At 45.7% G+C, this 15,000-nt stretch overlaps 1 protein-coding gene across 1 annotated transcript in view; it reads left to right on the top strand.

Annotated features, from left to right (window-relative positions):
• Positions 1-15,000, top strand: part of camk2b1 (calcium/calmodulin-dependent protein kinase (CaM kinase) II beta 1) — a gene marked incomplete at its 5' end in the record, with an annotated part of 105,344 nt that overhangs the window by 49,561 nt on the left and 40,783 nt on the right. The window contains 6 exon segments of the mRNA XM_083644343.1: positions 686-769; positions 971-1,065; positions 4,925-5,047; positions 5,510-5,593; positions 5,864-5,906; positions 9,912-10,007. Of these exon segments, the coding sequence (XP_083500469.1) occupies positions 686-769; positions 971-1,065; positions 4,925-5,047; positions 5,510-5,593; positions 5,864-5,906; positions 9,912-10,007 (525 nt within the window).

The following is a 15,000-nucleotide window of genomic DNA, read 5'->3' as shown; positions in this document are numbered from 1 at the left end:
GGGGTTAGTTTCGTATAAAAACTACATAGCTCGTGAAGCTCGTGGCATGTCGCCGGTCTTCAGCTTTGCCGGGAGAGTAAGTGACGTCACTTAGTGTATGCAGTCTTTCTGATTTATAACTTCTAGTGCAACGCTGCTGAATGCATATAGGGAAAACACTGAAATAAATTCTGCTAACTCATCTCTGCGACCTCTAGTCCTTCGTGCAACGATGAGGACACGTTTCCCCACTGGCAAACACTGCTGATTATTATGTTCGTAAGGTGAAGAAGGTGCTTTTTGAGAACAATCAGAGTGAGCCAAGAAGATTGAGCGGTGACATGACATACTTAAAGAGATGAGTTTTGATTTAGATCTTGTAGATCCGCTTGGATCTGGACCTCCACCTGGATCTGTACCACATATATCTGCGCCAATCAGTACCAACATTTGTGCTTTCCCCCAGCCAGCCTGTCCTCCTTCACAATCAACTGGCCGTAAGCCTTCAGATCTGTCCTTAAGATCTCAAGCCGGTGTGTGGATGAAGAAACCTCAAGCTCACCGAAGATTATCTTGCTTACGAGAGCAGTTACATTGCTGTTGCAATTCCCTTTACTAAGCTTTGAGCATATCAATCAATTGTGTGCGTGTGCGTGCGTGTGTGTGTGTGTGTGTGTGTGTGTGTGTGTGTGTGTGTTTAATGTAGGATTTGCTGGCACACCGGGGTACCTGTCCCCTGAGGTATTGAGGAAGGAGGCATATGGCAAACCTGTGGACATCTGGGCCTGCGGTGAGTAGCTGAGGAAGACAAGACATGACACACACTCTCGCTCACATTCACACACCCAACACATACTATAGGTTCTTCCTAGACGATTGTGCACACAAATATGCCAGAAATATACTGAAGTACACACTCTTGCAAAAATGCTGATTTTCTGTGTGTGTGTGTGTGTGTGTGTGTGTGTACTTGTGTACTTGTGTCTCTCAGGGGTGATCCTCTATATCCTGCTGGTGGGCTACCCTCCTTTCTGGGACGAGGACCAGCACAAGCTGTACCAGCAGATCAAGGCCGGAGCATACGATGTGAGTCGCCTTTCCTCTCCTCTTCTCTTCTCATCACCTCCCCTCTAGCACTGCTCCTTTCCTCTCCTCTCCTCTCCTCTTCCTCTCCTTTCCTCTTCCTCTCCTCTTCCTCTCCTCTTCCTCTCCTCTCCTCTCCTCTCCTCTCCTCTCCTCTCCTCTCCTCTTCCTCTCCTCTCCTCTCCTCTCCTCTCCTCTTCCTCTCCTTTCCTCTTCCTCTTCCTCTCATCTCCTCTCCTCTCCTCTTCCTCTCCTCTCCTTTCCTCTCCTCTTCTCTTCTCATCACCTCCCCTCTAGCACTGCTCCTTTCCTCTCCTCTCCTCTCCTTTCCTCTCCTCTTCCTCTCCTTTCCTCTTCCTCTCCTCTCCTCTCCTCTCCTCTCCTTTCCTCTCCTCTCCTCTCCTCTCCTTTCCTCTCCTCTCCTCTCCTCTCCTCTCCTCTCCTTTCCTCTCCTCTCCTCTCCTCTCCTCTCCTCTTCCTCTCCTCTCCTTTCCTCTCCTCTCCTCTTCCTCTTCCTCTTGCTCTCCAGTTCTCTCGTTTCCTGCCTCCTGCTGTGAGGCCCTCCCCTCTCTGCCCTCTGCCCTCGTTCCCTTTTGGAAGCACCACTTACGTAACTCAGTCACCTCATTCATATTTCGAGGGGTGCGAGGAGAGGGAGCCCAACTTTAGATCCCATTCAACTGAGAGAAAATCACGCCCTGGCAGTGATTCTGCGCTCAGAGGAGTCGGACACAGACTTCGACATTTATGCCCAAACACCACAGGACCCGATGGGCTCAGAACTTCTCACTAAATTGCTCAGACTGCTCGGGGTTGCATTAAAATGCTGTTGAAAAATACCCCCTGGTGGCTCAGATGGTGAAGACTCATACCATGTACCCTCTGGCCAGGGTTCAAGTCAGGCCAGACTTCTCTCTCTCTCTCTCTCTCTCTCTCTCTCTTCCATCTTGCATGTCTCTCCACTCCACCACCCCACCCCCCCAAAAAAATACACTAAAGGTCCTTACATATTAATAATTTGCACGGCAAACATATTTTCTGAACCTATATCAGTCAATGCAACCGTGCATACCAACGGCAAAGTTTCACTGAGCTTTATTGCGGCGTTTATTTTTTCGGACCAAGGTCGATTTTTCAGAAATTCGCTTCCGACGTGTACACATCTGTTGCTGTGATTGACAGGTGGGTCAAAATTCGCATCGCAATATCGTGCTGTATATTCGCATCGCTCTTGATGTGTAACGGGCCTATACTCATAGTTTACCACCAAATTGTTTACAATTGTATGCTTTGAAAGGGAGTTTGCTCACCAAATGCCATAACCATCAGTAGATTTTTGGTTTGGGTTAGCACTGCAGGAAACTTTTTTTTTTCACCAGTCACAGCGGCTGATGGATTACAAATCTCTCAAGCTGTTTTCACTGTTTTATCAGTCAAATATGGTTTTAACTGTTTTATCAGCCAAATATGGTTTTCACTGTTTTATCAGCCCAATATGGTTTTCACTGTTTTATCAGCCAAATATGGTTTTTAGAGTGGAAAAGAAAGCAAAATAACAGTGGCTGGTAGAGAACCAGACACTGTCAAAATCTTCAGGTCAGGGTCAAACTCGTAGAGGACCCTGCACTACCAAGCTGTCTATTCACCTTATGTTCAGACGCGGGGGGGTGGGCCAAATTCTTCCCGGGTCGTGTTAACACTTCCGGCGGTCACGGCGCAAAATATAAAAGAACGTCAAAGATGAGCACTTTCTTGTAAAACATACCTGGACTCCAACAAAGAAAGCTTCAGATGGTTTTCTCTCCTCCGAGCGCAGCTCGAGCCACTTACGTCTATAAGACCTGCAGACGTTAACGTAATTCCCTGGAATGCGAGAATTAATGGGCCAGTTACATGGCATTGCATTCTTAGACATTGCCGTTTGCTTTTATTTGGTATCTTACATACAATTGGCTAAATTATTAGTTAATTCAGAGTTAGATGATATTGGAGCAGCCAGCCATTTTCTTTTTCCTTTTTTTTGTGCCAGAAGTCGTCACACGACCACACAACCGGGTCAAATGGGCGTGGCTACATAAGGTGAATAAGCTTAGATATTGAAGAATGACACTGTAGCAATTTAGCATTTTATTTTCTCAGTCAAGAGGGCAGAATACTAAATTAAAAAGTTTGCACAGTGATCAATCAAAGTGACTAAATATAAGTAAAAGCAAAGAAAACGGCAAATTACTGATTGCAAATTACCGAAGCCCTTAGAAGAGAACAGCTCCACTCAAAACAATCATGCAAATGAAAGAAAGAAAGAAAGAAAGAAAGAAAGAAAGAAAGAAAGAAAGAAAGAAAGAAAGAAAGAAAGAAAGAAAGAAAGAAAGAAAGAAAGAAAGAAAACAAAACAACAACAAATAAAATCAAGATGACACACCATGGACACAGCTGGATTGGATGGCAGAATCTAATAGTCTACAGCGTGGTGGAAAATGATAGAACATCAAATTCCACAAAATGACAAGGGAAATAAAGATGTTTGTTAATATAGCCTGAATGCAGAAAGAAGAAAGCATTGGAGGTGTGTGTGTGTGTGTGTGTGTGTGTGTGTGTGTGTGTGTGTGTGTGTGTGTGTGTGTGTGTGTGTGTGTGTGTGTGTGTGTGTGTGTGTGTGTGTGTGTGTGTGTGCGCGTGCGCGCGTGCATGTGAGAGAGAGATATTATGAGTGTCCACCATCAGCCCAGTCTGTTGCTGAAGGCTAGCATTGTGAATTGAGGGCTGGGCATTTTTTATGGTCTTGAAATGATGCAGGTGGATGAGCGTAGATATACATTGTATAGAGAGCCACAGGGATGACGTATTTTTGTAGTCAGAACGCGGAAGTCCCGGACTTCCTGGTTCTTCACTGTTTCTGTCTATGGGATTTTTGAATGGGTTTTTGCCGCGATGCTTCAAATAAGGTCTCTGGGCAACGCAAGATTAATCAAACGCGAACCAGAGTTCAGTCGGATAATCTTCACACATGAGGACCACTTTCATGAGTTTTGTAGCGTAAATGCGAGCCCTAGAAGTAAAAAGCTCGAGCTAAGCTAATCCAGAACTACACACTGTCGCATAGGCTTCCACGTCACGTCAGCACTCAACCTGGACTGTTGTTGATGTGCACTGATTACCCCGGGCTGAGTGGGCTAGTGCAGCGACCAGGACTCATACTGTACCCCACTGGCTTTCCACCCGCAGACACGGCCGATTGTGTCTGTAGGAACGTGTGAAGCGGGAAGCTACGCTATGGCTCTCACAGACACAGAGTTAGGATGAACGCTTCAGGAAAGAGAAAAGTTGACTCTGAATGTGGAGTTTGTTATGCCAAGAGAAGAGACTATCGCGGTGTTCAAAGAATACAACATTGAGACACATCTTTCCACCAAGCATGCCAACTATGCCACAAGCTTGTCATCAAGGGGAAGAGAAGAAAAAGCCCTGAAATTGTCTTCCAACTTAATTGCTAGGCAGAATATTTTTACAAAGCAGTCGACCATCCAGGAATCGGCAATGAAACGTAGCTACATGCTGTCACACAAGCTGTCACACAAGCTCATGAAGCAGAGCTAGCCTTTCTCTGATGGTGAGCTTTTGAAAAACTGTATGTTAGAGGCGGCTACTGTGCCCTGACAACAAAGCGCCATTTGAGAAGTCAGTCTGTCTCATCACACAGTCACTCGGTGTGTTGAAGTGATTGTCTGCTGAATTGTCTTCACATAATTTTCGATCATGTCCTGTTTCAATTCTTGTCTAATGCGTGGCCCTTTGCTTACTTTATGGCCCTCTGGAGAATTTTTTTTTTGCCCGTCCCTGAGCTAAGCGTTTGTCTCTCCAGTTCCCATCCCCGGAGTGGGACACAGTGACCCCCGAAGCCAAAAACCTGATCAATCAGATGCTGACCATCAACCCAGCCAAGAGGATCACCGCCCAGGAGGCCCTCAAGCACCCATGGGTCTGCGTAAGTGTCCCCCGCCATCAGACAGACAGACAGACAGACAGACAGACAGGCAGACAGACAGACAGAGGGGCAGATATCTGTTTACTGTCTGGCCTGACAGCACATGAATATTTGTACTCGATAGGAAGTATGCACATGTCCAGCAAACACCTATGGTAACTGTAGACCCCCCCCCCACGCACATGCACACGCACGCACACACACACACACACACACACACACACACACACACACACATAGGGAGATATGAAAACAAATACAATTGTATCTGCATATAACAAGACACACACGTATGCACGAATACTCACACACAAACAAACAAACACAAAGGCAGGCTGAGCAGTGAACAAAATGATCTTGAGTACGGTAATTACCGTACTCAAGATCACTTGATAATCAGATACAAGATCTCTTCTATCCTCTTCCAAATCTCTCTCCTCCTCCTCTTCTTCCTCCTCGCAGCAACGGTCCACAGTGGCGTCTATGATGCACAGACAGGAGACTGTGGAGTGTCTGAAGAAATTCAACGCCAGGAGGAAACTCAAGGTCTGTATGCATACAAAACCCCTAAGTTCTAACTTATCCTTTATTATCTTTAGACCGCGAGTCTTATCACGTTTATATCTGATTTCGAAGATCTGATGTGAGCAAAAGAGGATTTTTGCAACTCAGAATCTGTAACCTAATGCATCCTGGTGTGATGGGAGGATAAAAGTCACATTGAAATGACAAGTGTACTTGTCGCCTTTATAGTTGTAATATGAAGTCACTATAACGGCGTTACCGATTTAGAATTCCTTTGATTTCTCCTCTCAGGGGGCCATTCTCACCACCATGCTGGTTTCTCGAAACTTTTCTGGTAAGTGTTGCCTCATTAGACATCATTACTTGTATTACCCTCATTACTGCAAACCATTCACATCAAGACTGCTGTATGCTAAAAATAAGCACTGATGTGGACTAATTTGTTTGATAAATAGAAGTCTGTCCCAATATGTTTGGAGAATGGTTACCAGGGGTTATGAAAGACATACCACTATGTTAGAGGATTCTTTCACACAGAAATGTGGCATTTCCTTTGTTTTGCAGTTACAATGTTAATGTTACAATGTTTCTTTCCTCCAACATCTACCTCGTGAACATCGGTCATATCATATATTTCACACACACCCCTCTACCCACCTTGACTTTGCCCCAGACTTACTTGCATACATGATTTTCTGTAGTGTGATCAGGTCAAGAATAGTAACTTGTTATTGTTTTGTCTGATGTATCATGTAGACACAGTGGGTTCAAAAAATGCCAGTATTTCTTAACATTTCTCGTCATTTTCTAACATACAACAAGAAAGAATAAAGATTTTCTCAACATTGTATGCAAGAGTTGTACAGTCAGACTTGGATGAAACCAATGTTAAATTCCATATGAGTTACATTCGATTTGAAAGGGGTGTTATTTGATCGTAATTAAGTATCGTCAAAAATTCAAAGCAGTTCCAAGACAATAGTTTCAAAAAAGAAAGAAAAATAAATGAGAAATTTGTGTGTATGCTACACTGCAAGTATATATGTGAGTGTGTTGTCTGGGTGTTTGTGTGTGTATATGTGCGTGCGTGCTTGTGTGTGTGTGTGTGTGTGTGTGTGTGTGTGTGTGTGTGTGTGTGTGTGTGTGTGTGTGTGTGTGTGTGTGTGCGTGTGTGTGTGTGTGTGCTTGTGTCCGTATGCGTACACTGCTTAAGTGAACATGAATCACAGCAGCCACTCGGACATTACAAGCTGTCTAATGGGGAATGGTCTGAACACCCACTAGTGAACATCCAGCTCTACTTCTCTCTCTCTCTCTCGCTCACACACAAACACACCTAGACAGATGGACACACGCCAGGCCAGGTCTCTCTCTCTCTCTCTCACACACACACATACAAACACACCTAGACAGACAGACACACATCAGGCCAGGTCTCTCTCTCTCTAGCCCTTTTCCCACATGCGCTTTGTACCGCAAAATGACCGGAACGTGGTCAAATGGCTGCATGTGGGAAAGGCGCCGTGCCGGTATAAGCGCGACCTCGTCGTCGCGGCCATTTCACCAGTTTTGAGCTAGTCAGAAGAGCGGTATGCCGCGATAGACAGACAGGTGAGAAAGGGGTCCAGTCATTTTCCGCTATCAGTGGGCTGTGACTTCGTGGACCAGGTTGCACACAGTAGACAGTCCAACACCAAATACACAGCTGATTGTTCGATATTCCCCTGGTGTTGCGTACCACCAAAGGACTATTGCCAGTCGCAAACGCGCTTCCAGTGGTTTTCGCCACCGGGTGATCTTGCGTGCGGGTCGGACCAGACTCAGCACGTAATACCGGGACATGCGAAAATGACGCTTCCATTCCACGTCGTCAAAATTGTTCAGAGCATCTTCCCAAAATAAATTCCCTCCTGGTCTCTCTCGCTTCCAGACGGCTCTAGTCTCACGCAGCAGCGCAGAGGTACATAACACTGTCATGATCTGTCCCCGGTTTAGTCTATCTTCATATTCTGCACGATGTTGAGCGGAGAAGACTGCGAACATTAATCTGTTTCTGTTCGCACGTATATCCCTTTCCATTTTCGCCTTAATTTGTCTGCGTCGCTGTCTACGTTTGAGGAAAAAGCGCGTCAGCAATATTATCAAAAGAGTGGACGCCGGCTCCATGTGTGTTTGTTGTTTTTTTCTGACTGGCCTCAGTGGCCTGCAGCACAGACCCCAGGCCACTCTCCTCCGCCCCCCGCCCCCCGCCCGCTCCGCCGCACCCCACCCCACCCCCCAACATACCGGCTATTTGACGACTAGATTCTCACTTGCGAACGCTGAGGTGTGAAGGGAAATTCAGGGAAATGTCCGATATTGACTTACAGGTAATTTTCCGGTACGCATGTGGGAAAAGGGCTTCACTCTCCCTCTCTCTCTTTCTCTCTCACTCACACACACACACACACACACACACACACACACACACACACACACACACACACACCTCCTTAGGAAGCAGCACATTATTTCAGTGAGGTCATCCAGGGAATGAGTCAGAGAGAGAGAGAGCAGAAAAGTATAAAAAAAGACACACACCATCCATTAGTAAAAGATAGTGTGTAGTCGTGGTACATTACATCAAGGCAAGAAGCCAAAACCAGTGCTTTATGCAATGGATCCCTCTGGCCTATTCTCACCATGTAGTATGAATCATGTCTTATGTAGATCAGTGGATCAGTGTTCCTGTGCTAACGTGTAGGAAGATCTCTTTTACTTCACTTGGCTGAACAGATGATGTCCAGGTTTAGAAACTTAATTCAATTACTATCTGGAATTATGGAACACTGTATAAATAAATGTGATATTGTATCTGTAGTGTATTGGATGTAGCCATTGTAGATGTCATACTTTTTAATGCATTATTTGCTGCACTTTTGTCCTCAAAGGGAACTGTTTGGAAACCAGGTGGCTGTGAGACAATGCATGTGTTTTAAAATATGGTATCATATATTTTGTTCACTTGGATAACACTCAAGAATGAAACACGGTATGTACAGTAGGATGAATGTATTAAGGAGGACTTCTGCAATGGCTACCACTGTACCGGGTTTATATACAGTAAATGTTCAACATCACTGATATTTATGCATTGTATTACATAGGCAGGAAGTTCAATGAACTTTGCCAAACTAACACCCTGAAGTCTTTATCACTTAAAATCCATTTTCTGGGTACATACTGTACAGTAGCAATCAAAGAGAAGAAGCAATAAGCAGCCTCATGTGAGGTGCCTGCCTCTCACTGACATGTTCTTCTGCTGACCGTTCTATCAGCATACTTGCCAACCTTGGGGTTGGGGGGTGGGGGAGCGTTGTTTTCTGCATTCTGGTGATATTATTATATTGGGATATTATGATTTTAGCATCTAATTATCTAAAATGCTGTAGTGAAAGAACAAGAAAGTAATAACAGGTGTAGGCTATGTATTTCAACAAAGGAAAATGAGAAAAAAAGATAACCTTTCCTGTGTTAAACAACCTTCGTGACCTTCAAGTATAGATTTCTGACTTTACGAGGTGCACTTGAAGGCACCATGTCGGCGCCTGTAGACGCTCAATCAGTGGGGCTGAGCAGCTCTCTTCGCGTGCGTGCGTGCGTGCATGTAGCTGTATTGTTGTCCAGATGGGAACAGTAGAACAGTAGACTTATACGGGAGAATTGTGACCCCGGGAGCAAACCGGGAGAGGGAAATGCAATTCGAGAGTCTCCCGGGAAAATCAGCAGGGTTGGCAAATATGTCTATCAGAGCAGGTTTTGTGTAAATGGTCTGTATAGAGAGGCAAAGTGGAACGTCACTTCCTGCTTCAGCACTGTACCAGAGATTTTCACCCGCCATTTATTTTCCCATAGACGTCTCTCCCGATTCTAAATATAGAGCCTTTGGTTTGACCAAGTAAAACTATTTTTATAAGCATTTTACGAAATGTCTATGGGGGAAAATTAATTGCGGAAGAAAATCTCTGGTACAGTGCTGAAGCAGGAAGTGACGTTCACTTTGCCTCTCTATGTGTACAGTATATCAAGTCCACCTTCTCTAAACTAATGAGCACTGTTTGTTTCTGTCTTCTTCTTTTTCTCTCACCTTTTCTTTCTGTTTCCCCACCCTCTCTACACGTCTCTCTGACTCCCCCTCACTGCCTCTCCTCTCTTACCTCCTTTCTACCCCAAATCTCCCCCTTGTCTATCTTTACCCCCCTCCTCCCTCCCTCCATCCCTCACCCACCCACCCTCTCTCTCTCTCTCTCCTCGCCTCGTACCTCTCTCCATGTTGTGCCTGGGTATTGGACACTAACAGTGGGCAGCAGGCAGACCACCGCTCCAGCCTCTGTCACTGTGGCCGCCGCAGCAGTGGCTGCCGCCGCGGGCACCACCGCAGGGCTGGTGGAACAAGGTAGCGTGGTGGCTCGCCCAGGGCATGCCACCCTTTCTCCCCATGCTCCTCCTCCTCCTCCTCTTCTTCTGCTGTGATGGCTGACCACATCTCCCATCAACTCATCGGCTGCAGCATTAGCTATGTTTCCATCCAACTGTCAAGCTAATTTAGTTATGTCAGGGGGGGGAAGTAAAATGCTAATTTGGTGTGTTTCCATAAGCTGGGTTGAAGCGAATAAAGAGGGTTGCTGAATGTAGGGGGGGGGGGGGGTTGGGGGTGGGTGCGGGATCCATCCTTTTGAGATTGTTTAGAATCAGGGAAGTTTTTGTTGGAGGCTAAAGCTAGTGGTGACCATATTTCATGTTTTTATCCAAAGACGAAATAAATTAATTTGGCTAAATAACTGATCATATAACCACAATGGTCTCCTTATATATGAGAGAGACTGTGAGCACAGTACTGTATGTCGTGGTTGCAGATATTTTCCAGACAACACTGAAACCATCATGTCATTTCATGTGTTTTCACCATCAGTTGTTGCGGAAATTCATTATAGACAAAAACATTTTCCACCTCTTGTGAATGTAAAAACTTTATATATTATATTATGATATTAGGGATGTTTTAGTTAATTTTATGGTTTACATTCAACTTTTATAATTCCATACATCATCATTCATTTGGATGGAAACCCAGCTATTGTTCTCCTTTCCACATTGGCACATCTGGCACCTTCTGTCTTGAATCATTACCACCACCACCATCGTCATCATCTCTCGGCACAGCCACGGTGCATGGGCGTGACACAGCCCTGTCCTGTCTCTCTGTCTCTTTTTTCCCTCTCACTCTCTTCCCTCCATCTCACCTCTCTCACATCACAACTCCCATTGTTCCCCATTTCTCCTTTTCTCATATTCTTTACTTCATCTTTACCTCTGATCATTCAGTGCTCTCACATGTCACTCTATATCTCTCCAGAATCTCACCATCACCACTCTCTCTTATCTCTGTTATCTGATCTTATCTCTGTCTCTAGCTTATCTCTCCTCTTTTCTCTGTCTGAGAATGACACTGGAAAGTTCACTCCTGTCACTTTAAGGATGGAACGGCCCGAGAGCTGTTGGTGAATGCTGCATGGGGCACTGGATTGGTGCATGCGTTGCAGCACGGGGAGGGGGGACTCTGGTGCATGGTAACCACTGTGGAAGATGCAAGGCTGGGCTGGTTGTCATGGAAACGCTGTTGATGCTATTTGGAGCGGTTGCTTTCCTATTTCAAAAATGCAATTTCTAAGCAAATTATGAAACAGTTTTAAGCACACTTAAAAAAAATATATATATATATATATATGAAATAATAACACAAATGGAATTATGCAGCGACCAAAAATGTGTTAAACAAATTAAAACTACTTTAGATTTTAAGATTCTTTGATGGAGAGGCAAAGGCTTTGGAAAGAAATGCATACATTGGGCATCGCCTTCACAATCTAACTATCACTATCTTGTCTAAGAAACAGTTTAACTTCTAAGTTTCAAGCATTTAAGCATAAGCCTTGAGATGAGAATGAAAGACATGGGCATTCAATCAGGTGTGTCCAAACCTTTGCCTGGTAGCACATGTTCAGCAAAGCTACCTTTAACGTATTTATAGAATATTTACTTGGGCAAGAAGCTCAGTGGACGACTGGACGTTACCAAACTAACATACGGTACATTCGATGCACCCGATGTAATGCCCTTGTGGGTGCACAGAGATTAAATGCAGGCACAAACTACAAAGAGGCTCACATGGCAGTCTAGCGTTGAGTCAAGGAGACAAGAGTATAGTGGCGGTGTCCTTGTTTCTGTGTCCCACTGGGACTCCACAGTCCTCTCTGTGTCCCTCAGCCTTCACTAGGGCTCCAATCAAATATTTATAGTGGGCTGCCTCCCCCTATCAGCCTGACGGTGCCTCACTGGCTTACCGGAGGCCTCGCTCTATCTCCCATACTCTCTCTCTCTCTCTCTCTCTCTCTCTCTTCCTTTCACGCACGCTCACACACAGGGCCGATCCTGGCCATTTGGGTGCCCTAAGCGTAATTGTTCTGTGGTGCCCCCCCCCCCCCCCGTAAAACTTTCAATAACTGTCAAACGAAAGACTGCAAAATCATTAATTATGAACGATACTAGTGTATCTCACATTTCATTACATGTGGGAAACAAACAATTGTTAGAATTACTGTACATGTCACCAAACAAGTGATTGTTAAACTGTACATGCAAGCAGGGGCCGACTGGGATCATAATTCAGGCCGGGCATTAGATACCAAGCAGGCCAGGCCATACAGGCCGACGTGCGTGCCGGCGTCCGAAGGGCGGCGGCGAAAAATTTGAGCTGTTTGAAGCCCAATTTGGGCCGTTTGAAGCCAGATTTGGGCTGTTTGAAGCCAGATTTGGACCGTCTGAAGCCCGATTTGGGCCAGTTGAAGCCAGATTTGGGCCAGTTGAAGCCAGATTTGGGCCGGTTGAAGCCAGATTTGGGCCGCTTGAAGCCCAATTTGGGCCGTTTGAAGCCCAATTTGGGCCGAGTCCAATTTTACAATGAGATGCACCCTGAATAAAGTAATAAAACCACTAGTAAACCAGTTGGCGGCGCCTGGCCTGCTGTTCAGTGAGTGGCCTGACTGAGGGCACCAAAAAAAAAAAAAAAAATTTTTTTTTTTTTTTTTTTTTTTTTGGTGCCCTCAGTCACGTGATGCCCTACGCAGTCTGCGTACTCTGCGTAATGGGTTGGAGCGGGCCTGCTCACACACACACACACACGGAAAATGTATTGTTTAGTGCGTCTTGGTCTTCATTATGCTGTGTGTAGGAAAATGTCTCGACTGAGGCTCTCTGGCACCTGTGTACGTCGCCTGAATAGCTAATCAGTGTTGAGTCATTTGATTGGATGCCCATCCTTGCCTCCATCTCGCAGTCGTGCATCTCACAAATGTTTTTTTATTGGTTGTTTTTTTATCAGTGGTAGACTGGTAACGCCATCCTGATCACGTGACCTCACATTCTGTTTCGCTCCACTAATCAGCCTGGACTTCCACCCGCCGCAGGGCTGCTGCTGGCAAAACAGTGGTGGCGTCTCCTGAAGCAACAAGCGGTAAAGTTAACGTCGGTAAACAGCCATAAGTGCAGTTATTGCAGAAATAGACTCAATAACAACCGTTAAAAAAAGAAGTATGCATCAGTGAAGTTTCTCGGCGAAAAGGACGTTTTTGCCGTTCTTCCCGAGTTAGATTGGATTCGGCGACGCTGATTGGCTGAAGGAGTTGTCGGTCAAGGCATCGACTGAAATCGATTTGGGCGGCTGAACGTCCAGCCTGATACAGTACGTAGACAGAATGTGAGGTAATGTGATCAGGATGGTTTTACCTGGATATACATTATATATCATTGGTACCTTTCTTTTAATCTCTTCCTCCTCTCTCTTCTTGCTTCATGTGTCATTTGTGGCAAGGTAAGGAGCGCCCCTAGCTTCCCCACCTTGGGTTTGAACTAAGCTACCGTTGACCTGCTACCGTTGACCTCGCAGGTTTCTACCTAGCTTCCCCACCTTGGGTTTGAACTAAGCTACCGTTGACCTGCTACCGTTGACCTCGCAGGTTTCTACCTAGCTTCCCCACCTTGGGTTTGAAGTAATCTACCGTTGACCTCACAGGTTTCTACCTTGCTTCCCCACCTTGGGTTTGAACTAAGCTACCGTTGACCTCACAGGTTTCTACCTTGCTTCCCCACCTTGGGTTTGAACTAAGCTACCGTTGACCTCACAGGTTTCTACCTTGCTTCCCCACCTTGGGTTTGAAGTAATCTACCGTTGACCTCACAGGTTTTTACCTTGCTTCCCCACCTTGGGTTTGAACTAAGCTACCGTTGACCTCACAGGTTTCTACCTTGCTTCCCCACCTTGGCTTTGAACTAAGCTACCGTTGACCTCACAGGTTTCTACCTAGCTTCCCCACCTTGGGTTTGAAGTAATCTACCGTTGACCTCACAGGTTTCTACCTAGCTTCCCCACCTTGGGTTTGAACTAAGCTACCGTTGACCTCACAGGTTTCTACCTTGCTTCCCCACCTTGGCTTTGAACTAAGCTACCGTTGACCTCGCAGGTTTCTACCTAGCTTCCCCACCTTGGGTTTGAACTCAGCTACCGTTGACCTCGCAGGTTTCTACGGAGAGCTCCTCTTCCTCACTGGAATCCAAAAACATCTTTCTTTGTGTGCAACTTTCGGTTCAGTTTTGTAGAAGAAGTCTGTTTACCGCTTTGTTAAAGTAATGCTGTTTGGGGGAAAAAACTCTTCTTTCCTTTTCTCTCTCATCATCTCCCTTCCCTTCTACTCTCTCTTCCCCTCTCCCATCCTATCCTCGCCTCCTCCGCCAAGCCATCAAAAATAAGGGAGAATGGAGGTGACACTGTTCTGACCCCATTTCTCCTCCTCAGTAACAACACGCCTTTGGAAGAGCAACAGCACAACAATAAGCCGTGCACAAAGCTGACACTCTGACAGCCCTTATTTGGATTACAGAGCGCTTCCTTATCGCTGCCTACTGCTCCTTCCTCAACTGCTGAATATGCACATCTTGCTCCAAGAATGAGATATACTGTACTGTATCAAGCATGGCAGAAAAGACAGGAGACAACGCAAGGAAGAAGTCGGGGGGGAAAACTGCCAGTAATGCATTCTCCTCCACTCCCTTTCTCCCCTGCATCTATCTTTCTTTGACACTGTCTCCCCTTCCCAGTGATAGCTAAAAGAGACCGCCTACTACTGATGTGGTGAGGCTCAGTTGGACCTCATCTGGCCTCAAATGCACTTTGACCTGGCGGCCCCGTGACTGAAGCGCTCACGGCTCACCCCGAACTGCCCCCAGAACATTTATCTTGTGGCATTCAGGCCTCTGTTTAAAATCCCCTGTACTTGGCTTGGCATGTTACAGTAGGCAAGGGAAGCAAGGCCAGGCAGCTTTATTTGTTAACA

This window comes from Poromitra crassiceps (genome assembly GCF_964638095.1).
Source record: "Poromitra crassiceps genome assembly, chromosome: 10".
NCBI classification, from domain to species: domain Eukaryota; kingdom Metazoa; phylum Chordata; class Actinopteri; order Beryciformes; family Melamphaidae; genus Poromitra; species Poromitra crassiceps.
The sequence above is the reverse complement of the archived record's forward strand: the minus strand, read 5'-3'. Positions and strand labels throughout refer to the sequence as shown.